Source organism: Aureococcus anophagefferens (assembly GCF_000186865.1).
Source record: "Aureococcus anophagefferens unplaced genomic scaffold AURANscaffold_14, whole genome shotgun sequence".
In the NCBI taxonomy this organism is placed as follows: Eukaryota; class Pelagophyceae; order Pelagomonadales; family Pelagomonadaceae; genus Aureococcus; species Aureococcus anophagefferens.
In genome coordinates this window covers 552,346-570,100 of record NW_008705574.1, presented here as the reverse complement: position 1 = coordinate 570,100, position 17,755 = coordinate 552,346, and the positions used below count along the sequence as shown (strand labels likewise).

The following is a 17,755-nucleotide window of genomic DNA, read 5'->3' as shown; positions in this document are numbered from 1 at the left end:
CCAGCGCGTCGGCTCATTCTGGGGTAGCCGCGGCGCTGCAGAGGCTGCCCATCGGACCTCCTTGGGCTGGACCCGCGTGTTGAACCTCAAATTGCAGTTTGATTGTCTTATGTGAGCTGAGAAATCCTCCTCTCCCGGCCGACTCTCTCCAATGGCCTTCTGGATCTCCGCGGCCGCGGGCGCGGCGAAAGCCATGTGGCGCGGCGACGGCGCGACCGTCGAGCGCAAGTTAGCCCCGGACGGGAAAGTCTACTTCTCTTACGCCGACATCGCGTCCGCCGTGTCCTCGGCCGTGCCGCGCGTCAAGGCCTTCGGGCCCGACGTCATCGTGGCCATCGGCGGCGGCGGCTTCATCCCCGCGCGCATGCTCCGGACCGAGTGCGCCGTGCCCATCCTCGCCGTCAGCCTCGAGCTCTACGACGACGCGACGAAGACCGCGCGCGACACGGTCGAGCTCAAGCAGTGGTTCGACGAGGGCAGCGGCTTCGGCACGCTCGTCCGCGGGCGCCGCGTGCTCATCGTCGACGAGGTCGACGACACGCGCACGACGCTCCAGTACGCCGTCGAGGAGCTGCGCCGGCGCAACGCGCCCGCGGCCGTCGCCGTCCTCGTCGTCCACAACAAGCGCAAGCCGAAACGCGGCGCGGTCCCGCAGGACGTCACCTACATCGCCTGCGAGCACGTCGCGGATCATTGGAACTGCTACCCCTGGGACGCCGCGGCCTACGGCCACGCCATCGACGAGCACGAGGCCCTCGCGCGCTCGTGCGCCGGCGAGTCCCGCAAGTTCCCCGGCGCCGCGTTCGCCGTCGTCGGCGCGATCGTCGGCGCGGCCCTCGCGGCGCGCCTTAAGAACTAGCGTCGTTATGCCTCGCGCTCGCCGCTGCGGCCTCGCGGTACACGTCCGCGTGGGCCTCGACGATCGCGCGGTACTCGGGCGACGCCGGGTCGAGGTTCTTCGGGTAGCCGCCGCCCATGGTGACGACGACGGAGGCCCCCTTGCGCAGGAACGCGTCGAGGAGCAACTTGTTGCGCCGCCGGAGGCCGTCGGCCGTGAGGCGGAGCTTGCCGAGGCGGTCGTGCTCCGAGGGGTCGACGCCCGCCTGCAGGAAGACGACGTCGGCGCCGCCGCCGGCGAGCATCTGCACGTAGCTCTTGAGCAGGCGCAGGTACTCGCCGTCGCCCGCGCCCGCGGGGACCTCGACGTCGACGTCGCTCGCGCGCTTCTCGGAGAAGTAGTTGCCGTCGCAGTGCATGGAGAACGTCGTCACGGCGGGCGCGCCCTCGAAGAGCTTCGCGTTGCCGTTGCCCTGGTGCACGTCGACGTCGACGACGAGGATCTTCTCGACGACGTCGCCGTAGTCGCGCAGCAGCACGTTCGCGGCGACGGCGATGTCCGAGAAGACGCAGAAGCCCTCGCCGCGGTCGAAGAACGCGTGGTGCGTGCCGCCGGCGACGTGGCCCGCGACCCGGAGCCCGCCGCCGGCGCGCCGCGCGTCGGCGACGGCGCGCGCGGCGGCGACGGTGCCGCCCGTCGACGAGAGCGCGCGGTTGACGCCCGCGGGGCTCCACGGGAAGCCGATGTTGCGGTTCTCGGCCGCCGTGAGCTTGCCGCCGACGAAGCGCTCGCAATATCCCCGGCAGTGCGTCGTCGTCAGGTCCGTGAGGGACGCGAGCGGCGACGGTTCGAAGGCCGCGGCGACGCCCTCGGCCTGGAGCGCCTCGCGGACGAGGCGGTACTTGGCCATGGGGAAGCGGTGGTTCTCCGGCAGCGGGAATTCCCAGACGTCGTTGTAGTAGAAGACGGGCCGCGTCGCCAGGCCGCGCGCCCGCCGCACGGCCAGCAGCGCGCAGGTTCTACGTAGCATCGCGTTGGGTGAGGCGCGATTGCTGTGCTAGCAGGCTGCTGCACAGGCAGGGCTGCGCGTCTGCAGCACGCGCGCTGAGGATTGCGGCCGTGTGGCACGCGTGCGGCCGTGTGGCACGCGGCTTAAAGAGTAGCGCTGTGACGGCGAGCACGTCACCTTCGCAGGCGCGCGCGAGCCATGCTTGCCCCGAGTCAGCGAGGCTGATGATGAAGAGATGCTGAAGTGCTCACCGCCTCATCAGTTTCATCTCCCGCGCTTGGTGGACAGGCATCCCAGCCCAGCCGCGTCGGCGGGAGCTATGAGCATGCTCTTCTCCGGGTTGCAGCCCGTGCCTCCGGCCATGTACGCCGCGTCGCGCGCCGCGGAGCGGCCCGCGACGGCGCGGAAGAGCGACGATGCACCGCCCTCGACGGCGCGGCAGTCCACCGCGCGGCCGTCGACGGCCGGGACGAAGCGGCCGTCGACGGGCGCGACGGCGCTGCGGCCGACGACGGGCGCCACGAAGCGGCCGTCGACGAGCGGCACGCGGCGGCCGTCGACCGGCGCCACGAAGCGGCCGTCGACCGGCGCGACGGCGCTGCGGCCGTCGACCGCGCTCAGCGAGCGCGCGGCCGAGGAGGTGCCGTCGTGGCGCGCCGCCGTCGACGCCGCGCGCGCGCGGACGCCCGGCCCGCCGGGCGCGGCGGCGATCCCCGAGGAGGACGCGGCGCTCGTGCTCGGCGCGGCCCAGGGCAGCACGAGAGAGCGAAATTCCCAACTTCAAAGGCTCATATCTCGGCCGTTTTCCACTCGTTTCGGCTAAATCTTGGACGAGCGATCATCTCTCGGAACGGCCTCGAAGCGTGGGCGCTTTTCCCGGAACGCGCGCGCGCGGAACACTCATGTTGAATCGACGTTGAATCACCCTCGTGCTGCCCAGGCGCGGCCGCCGCGTACGCGCGCCTCGCGCTCGACGACGAAACCGCCGCGCGCATCGAGGCCATGGCGGAGAAGCCCGCGGCGCCGACGACGAAGCAGAACCACCTCGTGCTGCGCACGCCGTCGCCGCGGCCGCCGACGGGCCGGCCGCGGACCGCGCGGGAGTCGCCGCGGACCGCGCGGAGCGACGCGTCGCCGCGGACGGCGGTCGCGTCGCCGCGGACGGCGGTCGCGTCGCGCGGGCCCGACGACGGGTCGCCGCGGACGGCGGTCGCGACGCGCGGGCCGGCGCGGACCCGGGGCTCGGGCCAGAAGTTCGCGCCGCGCGCGCTCACGAGCGGCGACCGCGACGACCTCGCGCTCTCCGCGGGCGCGCCGCCGACGGCGCAAAAGCCGCTCGCGGCGTCGTCGGACCCGCGGCGGCCGCCGCTGAAGCTCCGGGGCGACGAGACGCCCGTCGTGCCCCCGAGCCGGCGGTCGCGGCCGCCGGCCATGGCGCCGGGCGTCGCGCTGGAGATCCTCGGCGACCGCTGCGTCGTCGACCTCGACGAGCACCTCACGTCGCACGGCGGGCTCCGGGCCATCGACGCGCTCCGCCGCGCGGGCAACGAGAAGCGCATCGGGTCGCAGAAGCACCGGGGCATCCACTCGGGCGTGGACCCGGGCGTGGGCCGGGGCTCCATCCACAGCCCGCCGGTGACGGACTTCTTCGACGGCCGCTTCGCCGCGGACGAGTTCGCGGCCATCCTGCGCTCCGTCGGCCGCCACCTGCCCGACGCGTCCGTGCGCCTCGTCGTCGCGTCGCTGGGCGCCGAGGGCGACGGCACGCACGTGACGATCCGCGAGCTGTCCAACGCCATCAAGCGCGCGCGGCGGAAGCCGCGGCTCCTCCGCTGTTTGGACGACGGCACGGTCCGCGACGCGGCGTTCGTCGTCGGCGCCTACGCGGCGTCGTACCAGCCCCCGAAGCGCCGGCGCGCGGCGTCGCCCCGCGCGGCGGCGCCGGCGGAAAGCTCCGACGGGCGCCTGTCGCGGTCGGACCTCCTGTCGAAGCTCCGCGCGCTGGCCAGGTTCATGCAGAAGCGGCGCTGGCGCGTGCTCGACCTCGTCCGCCAGACCAAGGGCATGGCCAACACGGACGGCTGGCTCGGGCTCAACGAGTTCCAGTTCCTGCTCGTGCAGGCGTCGCTCCAGGCGCGCGTCGAGCTCCCGAAGCGGTCCTTCGTCGTCGAGGCCTTCCGGGCCATGGACGCGGCGGGCCACGGCGCGATCGAGGTCACGGAGATCGACCGCTGGCTCGCGGAGGCGCGCAAGGCGGCGCACCGCGTCGAGATCGACGTCCAGAGCCGCCTCCGCGCCGACGACGACGAGGCCTTCGACCCCTTCTCGCGGCAGCATTCCACCTACGTCCAGGACCACAAGGCCGTCGCCGCGCACGTGCTCCCGGCCGTCCTCCGCCGGCGCCAGCAGAACGCGACGATCGCCAAGGCGACGGACCCGACGCTGCGCGTCGACGCGGAATTCGACGACGACCCGCTGCTGCCCCACCACCGGCGGAGCGACTGGCGCGAGGCGTTCTTCCACGCCATGAAGCCGGCCGCGCCCGCGCCGCCGCCGACCAAGGTCGCGTCGACGGCGCGCACGACGACCGACGAGGACGACGCCGGAGGGGAGGAGGCGTGAGTCCGTTGTAGTGGCGGCGTCGCGGGCGGGTGTGGGGGTGCGCGGCGTCGCGACTTGCGTCGCCGCGGCGTCGAGCAGGCCTTCGAGCTGCACCGCCGTATCGACCGCCGTATCGGCCTCGATTTGGACGCGGTCGATTGGCGCACCGACTTCAGGAAGCTCTGATCAGCTGCAAGCTCTGCTGTTCTGTGTCGCTCTCGCCCCGACCCCACCGACGCCCATGGACCCCACGCTCTTCGAGGACTACGCCCCCGCGGCCCCGGCCAAGCCCCAGCGCGACGACGACGCGCCGGAGCTCGTGCCCTACCTCCACTTCGCCTGGCTGTGCAACGTCCTCGCCGGCGTCGCCGCCCCGCTGGGCGACTCCTACGAGACCTTCGCCGTGGACGGCGACGCGCAGGGCTCGTCGAGCGCCCCCCCGGACGGGCCCGACGACGACCCGCTCGTGCCCTACGGCGCCTTCAAGTTCGTCGCCGAGGCCGTCGGCGCGCTCGACGAGGACGAGCCGTTCGTCTACGGCGCGCCGCCGACGCCCGGCCCGCCGGCGGCCGCGGAGCGCCAGTCCCTCGCGCCCTACCTCGACGGCCTCGACGACGACGCCGAGGCCGCGCTGCTGCCCTTCCCGTTCCTGGCCTTCGCGGCGCTCGCGCACCTGCTCTTCTACGACCGCGAGCTATCGCTGACGGGCGCGTCCTTCTCCTACCCGGGCGTCGAGGTGGCGACGGGCGACGTCGCCGCCGAGCCGCTCTGGAACGTGCTGAACGTGTTCGCCCTGCCGCTCCACGCGGTCCGCTTCGCGCTCGCGCCCCTCAACGGCAGCCGGCGCGGCGCGTCGCTCAAGGACAAGAAGAAGTCCCAGTCGTCCGAGGACCTCGCGAGCCTCGCGGCCCAGAAGTTCTTCGGCGGCGGCAAGAAGCAGAAGTCCCGCACGGTCCGCCTCCGCACCGCGCTCTAGGGGCGCCGCGCCCGTTCCCCCGCGCCGCGCTTCACATAATCCCCGCTCGCGAGCGTCGACCGAGCCGCACAGCCCCGTGGTTAGATGGGCGCGACCGCGGGCGCCGCGCTTCACATAATCCCCGCTCGCGAGCGTCGACCAAGCCGCACAGCCCCTCGGTTAGATGGGCGCGACCGCGGCGATGGGCGCGAGGCGGCCCGCGCGGACGGGGCCCGTCGCGCCGCCGTCCGCGGCCTCGTCGTCGGAGTCCGGCGCCATGGCGGCCGCGGCGGCGTGGGCCGGCCCTTTGTGGACCGCGCGCCACGTCTCCGGGATCTCGGCGTGCACGGTGACGCGGCCATCCGCGTGGAGCGCCATGTGGCGCTGGCAGTGGCGCGCGACGTTCGGCGACTTGGTGATGATGACGATGAGCTTCTTCCGCCGGAGATTGAGGGGCACGTCGTCGCCGCCGAGGTCCGCGAAGCGGAAGCCCCGGTCGTCGACGTAGTCGCGCAGGCACGCCATGACGCTCTCGAGCTTCGGCGGGCTCAGCATGTCGAGCGTCTGGCCGATGTAGAGGAAGTCGCACTGGCTCAGGAGCGCGCGCGCGAGCGCGACGACGGCGACGTCGCTGAGCGGGATGCGGCAGCCGTTCGCGCCGACGTCGAAGCTCGGGTTGCCGATCATGGCCTCGGACATGCCCAGGCGGCGGCAGACGCGCCAGATCGTCATCTCCGAGCACGGCGGGCCCGACAGCCGCAAATTGTACATCAACGTGCCGTCGAACATGAGGGGCTGCGCGGGCACGCGGCACGTGCGGTAGCCCGGGGGCACGTAGACCAGGCCGGACGTCGGCGCGATCTCGCCCGCGAGGAGCTGGAGGAGCGACGACTTGCCGCTGCCCGAGTCGCCGGCCTCCGCGTCGAGGAGGGAGCACATGACGCCCGGGACGATCTTCGCGTGCGTCGGCGCGAGGAGCGTCTTGGACACCATCGCGTCGGCGATCTCGTCGTGGAACTGGAGCTCGAAGGCCGCGTGCTCGAGGAAGATGCAGTCCGGCGGGCCCGCCTCCCCGAAGGACGCCGCGAAGGCGGCGAGCCGCTCCGCGTAGGCCGACGGCCGCGCCTCGTTGCGCTCCCGCGTCGGCGGCTCCGACAGCAGCGACAGCTTCTTCGTGCGCTGCGTCTCCGAGTTGAGCGCGTCCGCGACCTTGCGGAGCGCCGCCAGACCGATCGAGATCTGGCCCAGGTCCGCGGCGATGGACTCGAGCCCCGCGGCGATGCCCTTGAAGGCGTTGAGCAGCACGACGAAGTGCGACAGGTCGATGTTCATGGACACGCGCGCGTACAAGAAGGCGACCATCGCGACGGAGCCCCAGCGGAACGCGTGGCGCGTCTCCTTCTGGTAGCGCGCCGCGAGGAAGGACGCCCGGGACCCCTGCTCGTGCATCGTCGCGTAGAGGTGGCCCAAAGCCCAGCCCCGGGCGTAGTTCGTGATGAGCTGGCGCTTGCTCTCGATCTCCGCCGCGAACGCCGCGAGATTGTCCTCGAGCTCCATGGCCTCGAAGCTCTTCTCGTACTGCGTCGAGAACGTGCACACGTAGACGACCATGAGGTAGCCCACGAGCGCGGCGATGATGGGCAGGAACTCCGCGAGGCCGTTGTAGACGAGCACGGAGACGACGACGAAGAGCTGCGCGAGGAGCACGATCGCGGACTCGTACGTGGCGAGGCACTGCGTGAAGACCTTGTCGACGGCGTCGGCGGCGTCGCGGTCCATGACCTTGGGCAGGTCCCCCGGGTCGTACTTGTCCTGCGCGTCGAAGGACAGCTGGGTCGTCGCCGTCACGAGGCAAATTCGCAAATTCCGCAGCGCGGTGCCCCCGAGCTTGAGCGACTGCTCCCACTTGGCCGCCGCGTGCTCCACGGCGAAGGTCGCCAGGTAGGCCAGGGCCATGGTCCGCAAGATCTTCTTCCGCCGCGGCCGCCCGTAGGGCTCGACGTCGTCGTCGCCCGGGTCCGCGCGCTCCATCGTCGCGAGCACGTTCTCGAGGATCAGCTGGTAGCTCATGAAGCCCAGCGCCGGCACGCACCGCAGCAGGAGCGACAGCGCGATCTTCCGCGGCATCATCGTGTAGATCTCGTACAAGAAGCCGTAGACGACGGACCGGCTGCTCGTCCGCTCGTCGTTCGGGTCGCGGTCGTAGGGGAAGATCTCCGTGTTCAACTTGTAGCACCGAGCCTTCGACGCGTGGCCGATCATGGCGTCGCCCTTGGCGTCGCCGACTTCGACGATGTCCACGAGCTTCACGCGGAACATCGTCTCGGAGTTGTACGTCGGGTCGTCGGGGAACCGGCACGTGATGGTCTTGCGCGTGTCCCCGGGGTCGAAGCGCAGGATGCCCTCGAGGTCCGCGCCGCGGTCCCCGTAGAAGTGCGGGTCCACGGAGCAGTTCTCCGTCCGCCAGCCCACGTCCGCCGCGACGTCCGGGTTCCCGTAGCGCGCGACCTCGAAGACGACGGGCAGGGACGCGTTGCGGCCCTTGGACTCCCACTGGAGCACCTCGAGGTCGACGAACTCGAAGATGGCGTGCGTCTCGTTCGCCAGGGCCTCCGCGGGCCGCCAGTCGTCCTCGAGGCCGACGACGACGCGCGGCCGGTCCGCGGGCGCCGCGGGCCGCGCCGCCGCCGGCGCCCCGGGCTCCGTTGTCGTCGACTTCTTGATGATGGTCGCCCCGTGGGGCTGCACCTTGTACATCTGGTGCATGGTCTGGCGCGCGAGGCCCGCGCCGACCTTGACGAAGCTCACGGGCGGGCCGCGCTTCTTGCCGACGCGCAGGGATTTGAGGTCGTCGTGGTAGAGCTTCACGCGGTTCGTCGCCGTGCGGTGCACCTGCACGGGCATGGTTCCCGCCGGCGCGCCGCCGCCCGGCGGGCGGCGTGTCCAAAAGCGCTAGACGCAGCCCCCCGACAAACCGGCGGGAAGGCTTGTTTTTCAGATTGCCCTTCAAGGTTACTTTTTTTTCCCCTCACGCCCCCTCCGCGGCGACGTCGCGCTTGGGCCGGAGGCGCGACGCGGCGTAGACGGAGCCGTGGTACATGTAGGGGTCCGTGGACTCGCCGCCGAAGAGGAGGAGCACGGAGCGCTGCGGGTCCGTCGGGCTGGGGACGACGGTCAGCGTCGCGTGGAGCCGCGCGTGCGGGGCTCCGTCGGAAGACGCGGCGACGGGCAGGGGCGCGCAGACGCCGAGGCCGGCGTCGCAGAGCACGCCCTCCTTCGGGAGCGTCGCCAGCAGGCCCTCGGCGTCGTTGCCGCCGTAGACGAGGACCTCGGGCCCGTCGCGCGCCATCGCGAAGTCGACGCGCGCGAGCGACGGGTCCGCGGCGACGAGCGTCCACGACGGGCCGCCGGCGCCCACGGCGCAGCGCCAGAGCTCGCCGAAGAGCTGCCGCCGGTCCTCGTCCTCGTCCGTCAAAATCTTCACGCGCTCGCGGCCGCCGCAGACGAGGAAGCCGTCGCCGTCGCCGCCTGGGCAGGACACGAGTGCGAAATTCCCAACTTCAAAGGCTCATATCTCGGCCGATTTCCGCTCGTTTCGGCTGATTGTTGGACGAGCGATCATCTCTCGGAACGGTCTCGAAGCGTGGATGCTTTCTTCGGAACGCGCGCGCGCGGAACACTCACGTTGAAGCGACGTTGAATCACCCTTGTGCTGCCCTGGTCGCCGCAGAGCCGGTGGCCGAACCGCGCGGCCGGCCGCGGCTGCCCGTCCGGCTCGTGCGCCCGCCACCCGCCGGCGTCGAAGCTCCAGAGGTCGCCGAGCGCCTCGAGGCCGTCGGGCGTGCCGGAGTCGTCGCCGCCGAGCCCGCCGAAGACCCAGACCTTGCCGCCCGCCGCGGCCGCGCCGAGCATCTCCCGCTTCCGCGGGCAGTCGTCGCCCTCCGCGTCCGGCGTCAGGCGCTGCCACGTGCGCATGGGCTGCGCCTCCGTCGTCGGCAGGGGCAGGCGCCACAGATCGTTCATCTGCGCGTCCTTGCCAAAGTGGAAGTCCGTTCCGCCGTTGCTCCGGAAGCCGCCGTCCGTGCCGCCGAAGAGGAAGAGGCTCGCGCCGTCGGCGCAGACCGCGCCGTGGAAGCGGCCGCAGGGCGTGTCTTGGCTGTAGAGGGCCCACTTCGTCCAGGTCTTGGACACGACGTCGAAGGCCCAGGTGTCGTCCAGGAAGTGGACGCCCGGCGAGTCCGGTTCGTCCAACTCTAGGTAGTAGCCGTGGGTCACGACCATGGAGCTCCCGAAGGCGACGGCGCCGTGGCCGTAGCGCACGCTCGGCGCGCCCACCCCGCCGCCCTTGGACGCGGGCTGCGGCTTGAGCACGTCCCAGGCGTCCATCGCGGCGCGGCGGCGCTGTGGGCCAGAATCGAGAAAGCCTCGCCGGTAAAAACGAGATCGCCGGCTGCACTATGGCTCGAAGCTTCTACCTCGCCTGCCTGACGCTCGCCGTCGCCGACAGCGCGGCCTTCTCGCCGATGAATTCCTTCGCGGCCTTCAAGGCCAACACGGGGCGCCTCGTCGACGAGCAGAAGGTCGCCAACGCGCACCGCAAGCGGCGCAAGGAGGGCGAGCTGCTCGACTATCCGAGCTTCGACGCCATCCAGTGCGCCAACGCCGACGTGAGCAAGATCATCAACATCGTCTGGCTCGGGCTCTACGCCAAGTTCTGGACGCCGCTGGCCGTCTACTTCTACCCGGGCATGCTGCCGTCGGCGTACGAGAACGCGGGCCTCCGGGGCAAGCGGCTCGCGGAGAAGGAGAAGCAGCGCCGCACGGGGCTCAACCGGCTCCTGGGCAAGATCGACAAGGAGGCGAGCAGTCCCAAGAAGCACCGCAAGCCCTACGACCTCACGGAGCCCGACGTCGCCGCCGCCGTCGCCGCGCTCTCCGCCAAAAACAAGCAGGCGGCCGTCGCGGCCCTGGCCGCGCGGCCCGGCGCGCCGCTGCCCGAGGCGGCGCTCCTCGCGGCGTCCCTGTCCCTCGACGGGCCCTACCGCTTCCTGCCGCGGTGGATGCACAAGGGCGCCGTGAAGAAGGGCGTGACGCTGTTGACCGAGGGCGACGCCGCGCTCCGCATCAGCGACATCGCCGGCCTGCCGGCGCCCTGCCTCGAGAACGCCTGCGTGGCGCGGGGCCTGCTGAAGCCGACCAAGGCCGAGATGGAGCGGGGGCTCGCCGAGTGGCTCCGCGTCGTGGACAAGGCGGACGCGGTCTCCGAGGACGAGGGCAAGCGCGCGCGCCTCGCGCTCCTCGCGGTCAACACGGTCGCGTCCATCCGCGAGGGGGCCGTGGCGAAAGAGCCGGGCGTCGCGCTGCTCTACGCCGGCAAGGGGTTCTAGAGCGGGCTGCGTAAGAGCGTCCATAGTTCTTCGAGTTCGAGTTCGCGGCGGGACCTCGCGGCGCGGCGGTCCGCGGATGCTCCCGCGGGCGGACGTCGTGCGTCGGCATCGTCGCGGAAGGACGAGGGCCGTCGAAGCGGGAGGGGCTCGCCGGCGGCGCCTCCGACGCCTCCCAAAAAAAAACAAAAAAAAAAAGCAACTACGATTGAAGTCTGACACAGCCGGAGTTGACGATTCCTTTTGCAGCTCTCCCAACCGGACCGCACTCCCGAAGACGGCGTATGGCTGCTGCATTCCGGGTCTGAGAGGCCGCAATCACAAATTAAATGCGTCTGATCCTCGTCGCAATCGCCTGCGTCGCGCGCGGCGGCCTCGCCGCGCACCTCGACGCCGCGAATCCGCAGCACTGGAATCGAGACCTGCACGCGTGCACGCCGGAGAGCATGAAACCTGGGAGTGCAACGGCTGCGTGTGCCGCACGACGCTGCTCGGCACGTGCGAGGCGCGCTGCGGCAACGAGACGGCGACCGGCGACGACGGCGGTCCCGCGTGGACGCCCATCTCCTGCGGCTGCTGCGGCGGCGGCGGCGGGACGACGCACCGCCGCCCGTCGAGCGAGGACGCGCGGCGGCGCAAGTGCGTGCTGGTGCTCGTCGGCATCTTCGCGAGCTCCGTCGCCATCTTCCTGGCGGGCCACGCCTGGCACATGCTCCGCAAGAAGGAGCCGCCCGTGGCCCTCGCCGTGACGGCCGAGGAGCTCGAGACGGGCGCGGACGACGCGACCTGGGCGTCCGCGCCCGAGGCCTGCCACATATTCACGCTCGCGACATCCGTCGCCAAGCTCTTCCCCGACAGCGTGGCCCTCACGGTCCAGCACCGGCCCCAGGAAGACGACCGAGCGGCCGCGCGCGAGCCCGAGGCGGCGGCCGACGAGGAGGCGCCCGAGGCGGTGGAGGCGCCCGAAGCGGCGGCCGTCGCGGCGGCGCCCTAGCTGCGCCTCCCCCAACGAAAAATCGAATGTGAAATCCCGACCCCCCCAAGTGAATCAAATGAGTAAGCCATCCTGACTGCCGACGGTCGGAGTTGCGGTCGCGACCCCGCGAGGAGGCGCCGTCCCCCCAGAAGGGATCCCCCACAACCCTCCATCTCTCGAGACGGACTACGCCCTCCTTTGGCGGCGGCCGGAGGGGCCGGGCGCGGCGCCCTAGATGACCGCGGCCTCGTTCTTGAGCTTGTCGACGAGGGTGTCGACGCTGTCGACGGTGATGCCCGCGGCGCGCGCCTCGGGGGACGCGACGGCCTCGACGACGATGGACGGCGCGAGGTCGACGCCGTAGTCCGCCGCGTCCTTGGACTCGAGGGGCTTCTTCTTCGCCTTCATGATGTTCGGCAGCTTCGGGTAGCGCGGCGTGTTGAGCCGCAGGTCCGCCGTGAGCACGGTGGGGAGCTTCACCTTGACGACCTCCGTGCCCGTGTCCGTCTCGCGCTCGACCTCGGCGGTCGCGCCGTCGCCGGCGACGTCGAACTTTGCGGCGAACGTCGCCTGGCTCCAGCCCAGGAGCTCGGCGAGCATGGGGCCCGTCGTGCCGTTGTCGCCGTCGATGGACTGCTTGCCGACGATGACGAGGTCCGGCTGCTCGTCGGCGACGACCTTCGCCAGGAGCCGCGCGACGGCGAGCGGGTTCAGCTCCTGGTCGAGGCGCAGGTCCGTCGCGACGTGGATCGCCCGGTCGCAGCCCATGGCCAGCGCGCTCCGCAGCGTCTCCTGGGCCTGCTTCGGGCCGATGGACACGGCGACGACCTCCGACGCGACCTTCTTCTCCTTGAGCTGGATCGCCTCCTCGCAGGCGATCTCGCAGAAGGGGTTCATGGACATCTTCACGTTGGCCAGCTCGACGCCGCTCTTGTCGCCGGCGACGCGGACGCGCACGGCGTAGTCGATGACGCGCTTCACGCCCACGAGGACCCGCATGGTCGAGCGGCGCGATGCGAGCGAGCGGCTCGAGGCAGAGCACCGCGGAATTCCGGTTCACCGTCGGTGCAGCGTGGCGTCAAGTTAGGCCTCAAGGGCGTCAACTTTGCCCCGACGTCCACGAGTCGCCCGTCGCGGACGACGAAGCGCGGCGCGGGCGCGTCGTCGTCCGGGTCCTCGTCGAGGTCCGCGGCGTCGCCGCCGTCCGGGGCGCCGGACCCGGCCCGCCACGCGGCGCGCCAGGCCCGGTAGGGGACGCCGTCGCCGAGCGTCGCGTCGACGGACGGGTTCGCGAAGAAGACGAGCGACGTCCGCGCGCGCGCGCCGCGGAGGACGCGGTGGCTCGTCGCCTCGCCGCGCGGCGCGGCGGCCGCGAGCGCGGCCCCGAACGTTAGCACCAACCCCGCGCCGTCGGGCGCGTCGACGAAGCCGCGGCCGCGCCGCACCTGGAGCCCGCCGGGCCCGGCGCGCGCGTAGACGAGCGTGACGAGCGACACGTCCGTGTGGGCCGGCACGGCGACGCCGGAGCCAGGAGCGTAGCGGTTCGCGACCAGCACGCTCGTCGGCCGCGCGCACGCGTCCGCGAGCGCGTCGGGCCGCAGCCCCAGGGCCGGCTCCAGCGCCGCGAGCGCGGCGGCGCTCGTCGCCGCGAGGGCCGCGTAGCAGGCCTCGAGCGCGCGCCGAACATTCGGGTCGCGCGGCCACCGGTTCTCCGCCTGCGTGGAACTCAAATCTTCAATCCGACTTCAACGTGAGCGACCGTTTCGACACGTGCTCTTCGGTTGTGCTTCGCGAAGTCGCCGAGAGCAATCGATTCGTCCAAAACTCAGCCGAATCGATGTCGATTTGACCGAGCTAGAGATTTCCACACGGCTCTCCGCAAAGGCCTCCGCGGCGTCCGCCGCCGCCAGGCCCTCCGGCGCCGCGCCGGGCGGCCCGACGCGGAAGCGCTCGACGTCGCCGCGGCGCTCGTAGCCCCGCGCGGCGCCGGCGCAGGCCGCGTCCGGGGCCGCGAAGAAGGCGCCGAGGGCCTCGAGGGCCGCCTCGCAGGCGGGCTCGGCGCCCGTCGGCCGGAGCAGGCAGCAGCCCGCGGCGAGGGCGGCGCGCATCTGCGTCGGCGCATCGCACGCCGCGAGGTCCACGACGGGCAGGGCGGCGGGGCTGCCGAGCATCATCGCAGCCATGCCGCGCAGCCCAGGACGAGGTTTGACGTAGCAGCTCGACATCCTCGACGTCGAGCTTCAGCCGTCTCAATCCAGACGCGCGGCCGGCGCCGGCGCCGCTGCGCCACACATGGAGAAGAGCAGCAACTCGTCGAAGATCGTCGGCGACGCGTTCCGCGGCCCCAGCGGCTACGAGACCGTCGACGAGCAGCCGCTGCCCGAGACGCGCGGCCGCGTGCTGGGCCTGGGCCTGCTCGCGGCCGCCGTGATCCTCTGCGCCGTCGTCTTCGTCGCCGTGCCGTCGCCGTCGAGCGGCGCCGGCGCGAACACGCACGGCCTGGCCATGCGCTGCGTCGACAACTCCGCGCGCGTCGTCCCGCGTCCGAGGACGGTTCGCCCTTCGGCCGCGGCGACCGCGCCGCCGCAGGTGCCTCACGTCGAACCTCGTCGGCGACTGCTGCCCGTCGAGTTCGGGGAAGAACCTCGCCTGCTGCCGGGACGGCACGAACATCGCGACGGTGACGAGGACCGCGAAAGGCGCGTGCGACGACAACAGCGCCTGCGCGGCCCTGTGTGGAAACCAAATCTTCAACCCGACTTCAATGTGCGCGTATGCGACAGTTTCGACGCAATCTCTTCGGCTGTGCTTCGAGAACCCAATGAGAGCAATCGATTCGTCCAAAAATCAGCCGAATCGACTTCGATTTGACCGAGCTCGAGAATTCTCAAGTTTGGTCAGGACCACCCAAACCAGTGGTTGGTTTCCACACAGGCGCGGCCCTCGGCCTCGCGGGCCTCTGCTGCCCCGGCGCGGACGGCGCCTTCCTCGGCTGCTGCGGCGCGGCGAACAACACCGCGCGCAAGCCCCACAGCGTCTCCGCGCGGTGCGCGCTGAACCTCGGCTGCAAAAAGCTCGGGCTCGGCGGCGGCAACTGCTGCCCGACGGACGACGGCACGACGCTGGGCTGCTGCCCGCCCGTCGTGACGCCCAAGCTCGGCCTGCGCGCCTAGGCGGCGCCTAAGCCCCAGAGCGCGCGGGCGTACGCGGGCACGGTGCCCTTGGGGACCTTGCGGAGGAGCAGGTGGCACGGCGACGGCGCGTCGGGCCGGAAGGCGCAGGACGCGCGCGACGTCGCGGAGTCGTTGGCCCAGGGCACGACGGCCGGCGCGCGCCGCCGCAGCTCCACGTCGGGGCCCGCGAGCGGCGCGGCCTCGGGCCCGTAGTCGCAGTACGCGCGCGCGTCCGCGAGGAACGCGGGCGTGATGTGCGCCGGGTCGTAGGACGTCGCGCGCCAGTCGCGCTTCATCTTGCCGTTGATGTCGAGCGCGAGCAGGCGCCGCCGGCCCCCGAAGGCCCCGAAGCGGATCAACGTCGGCGACGCGGCGACGAGCTCCGCCTCGACGCCCTCGTTCGCGAGCACCGTCGCGACGAGGTGCTCGTCGGCGAAGCAGTGGTGGATGCTGTCGGCGTCGGCGCCCCGGTGCTGCTTCGCGAACTCGCGGCGAAACTCCGCGGCGACCGCGCTCGCCGCGTGCGCGGCCTCGAGCGCCTCGTACCAGCCCGTCGACGCGACGAGCGCCGCGTGGGGCCGCGCCAGGCCGACCCACTGGTGGCCCTTGCGCCAGCGCCGCTTCACGGCGGCGTCGCGGGCCCCGAAGTCGTAGAGCCGCGCGCGGTCCTCCGTGGCCCACGACTTCACGAACGACTTCGGAGTAGAAAAAAGAAAGTCGTAGAGGCAGAGGAACGGGTGGAGCGGCACGCAGGACTCGGAGACGAGCAGGAACCGCTCGTTGCGCGGGTCCGCGAGGGCCGCCCGGAGTAAAAAGACCTCGGCCCTCGCGACGGTCACCGCGCCCCAGTCGACGCGCGTCCGGTTCCGAATCTCCGTCCCTCGGAACAGCGAGCCCTCGCCGTAGGCGTGGCCCGGCTCCGGGTGGCTGTAGACGCCGTAGAGGCGCGCGTGCGCCGCCGCCTCGCCGAAGAACGCGGCCCAGACTGGCTCCGTCGGGATCTTCGACCGCGCGAGGAACAGGAACGCGAGCCGACCCGTCCGCGCGGCGCCGCCGCGGAGCCGCGGCGCCTTCGGCGGGCGCCGCAGCGGCCGGAGCGCCGCGTCGTCGTCGAGGCTGAAGAAGCGCGGCGGCGGCGCGGCGAGGCGGCCCAGGGCGACGAGGACGACGACGGCGGCGCAGCAGGCGCCGGCGCCGCGCCGCAGCCGCTGGCGCCGCACGGCGCGCGCCTTGCGCATGGTTAGCGGAAGGGTTTTGTGTTTACGAGCGGGCTAGGAGGCCATCGGCGGCGCTGGCCCAGGCCCATCGTGCAGTGGCAAACAAGGCTCCGCCAACGAGAGCGATGGCGACCGAAGACCACACGGTGGGCGAGGCCTCCCAGACCCCGGCGAAGCGCGCGCGCATCGACACGTCCGGCGCGACGGCGAAGCGCCCCCGCGACGAAGCCACGGCGGACACCCTGGCGCCGGCCGCCGCCGCCATGGCGAGCGCGCTGAATGATCTGAAAACGCAGGCGCCGGCCCTCTTCGCGCTCGTGCGCGAGTTCGAGGCGGAGCTGACGCCGGACGCGGGCGCCGCCGCCTACGAGAGCGAGCGGGCCTACCTCAAGCACGTCGAGCTCGGCGTCTACCTCCGCGCGCTCCGCATCACCGTCGCGTCGAGCTTGCACGACAGCAACTGCCGCGTCGACAAGGCCGCGGGCGGCGACACGCCCCACGGCCGCGCGACGGGCTGGGAGGCGGCGATCGGCGAGGACCGCGTGGGTCTCGGCCGGCGCACGGCGCTGCTCGACGCGCTCATGGACGTCGTCCGCGGCTGGCGGCGCGCGCGCGTCGCCGCTTCCGAGCCGAAGCCGCGGCTCTGGCGCCTCGCGCGCGCCTACGGCCTCGACGAGGGCGCGACGGCGGACCGCATCTTCACGACATTGGTCGTGCTGACCTGCGCCCAGAGCGACGGCGTCCGGGGCGCGCTCATCGAGGACGACCACGCGCGGCGCGCGAATTTGGTCTGCCGCGTCGCGGGCTGCAGCGAGGTCGAGGCCGAGGCCTTCGCGGACAGCGACCACGACTACGTCAAGGAGAACGTGATCTATGTGTCCGACGACCAGGACGCCTACGTGTCGCCGGGGGGCATCCCGCCGCTCCGCGTCGCGCGCGTCACGGCCAAGGTGCTCCTCGGCGACGAGCTGCCGGAGGAGGAGCTGCTCAAGACGTCGGGCACGAAGCTGGAGACCATCCTCAAGGACGAGGGCCTGGAGGTGAGCGTGCTCGACACGCCGTCGTCGCCGCGGTCCGGGCGGAAGGCGCGCGCGTTCTCCGAGGCCGCGGGGCGACGGCGCGGGCGCCGCGGGCCCCATCGCCGGCGCGCTGCGCGCCCTGCTCGACGGCACGCCCGACGACCCGGACCAGAGCCCCGACGAGGAACGCAAGTCGCCCGGCGGCTCCGAGGCCGCGCCGGGGTCGCCGCGGTCCTCCGGCGGCGGCTACCCCGAGGACAACGAGCTCGAGTACCTCGGCGAGTGCTTCGAGCTCGTGGCGCTCCACATCCGCCTCGCCACGGCGAAGATCAAGGGCGCCATCAAGGAGCAGAGCGGCGGCGCGGGCCGCGGCGGCTTCTTCCCGCCGCCCGACGAGGGCAACCGCGCGGGCGCGCGCGAGCTCAAGGCGAAGCTGCGCGTCGCCGAGGCGAAGCTCGGCGCGCGCTGCGCCAAGACGCCGAGGCGGCCGCGGCTGCTGCAGCTCGCGAAGAAGCTGGGTTTGGACGAGTGGGAGACGAAGGTCGTCGCGCTGTTGGTCGGTAGGACGATCTCGCCCGCGATC

The 17,755-nt window shown here is 72.2% G+C and overlaps 4 protein-coding genes across 4 annotated transcripts; 2 read left to right on the top strand and 2 right to left on the bottom strand.

The window, feature by feature from the left end:
- Positions 1 to 193: 193 nt before the first annotated feature.
- AURANDRAFT_28813 (hypothetical protein) lies at positions 194 to 859 on the top strand (the record flags this gene model as incomplete). Its single annotated transcript, XM_009040321.1, has 1 exon — positions 194 to 859. One exon carries the CDS (start codon positions 194 to 196, stop codon positions 857 to 859), a length of 666 nt encoding a protein of 221 aa, XP_009038569.1.
- HDA (hypothetical protein) lies at positions 849 to 1,868 on the bottom strand (the record flags this gene model as incomplete). The annotated part of the gene is made up of 1 exon (XM_009040223.1): positions 849 to 1,868. The coding sequence occupies one exon, from the start codon at positions 1,866 to 1,868 to the stop codon at positions 849 to 851; it is 1,020 nt and encodes a 339-aa protein (XP_009038471.1).
- Positions 1,869 to 10,151: 8,283 nt separating this feature from the next.
- Positions 10,152 to 10,790, top strand: AURANDRAFT_65381 (expressed protein; the record flags this gene model as incomplete). Its single annotated transcript, XM_009040322.1, has 1 exon — positions 10,152 to 10,790. One exon carries the CDS (start codon positions 10,152 to 10,154, stop codon positions 10,788 to 10,790), a length of 639 nt encoding a protein of 212 aa, XP_009038570.1.
- A 1,204-nt stretch (positions 10,791 to 11,994) lies between these two features.
- Positions 11,995 to 12,762, bottom strand: AURANDRAFT_28553 (hypothetical protein; the record flags this gene model as incomplete). Its single annotated transcript, XM_009040222.1, has 1 exon — positions 11,995 to 12,762. One exon carries the CDS (start codon positions 12,760 to 12,762, stop codon positions 11,995 to 11,997), a length of 768 nt encoding a protein of 255 aa, XP_009038470.1.
- Positions 12,763 to 17,755: the final 4,993 nt, after the last annotated feature.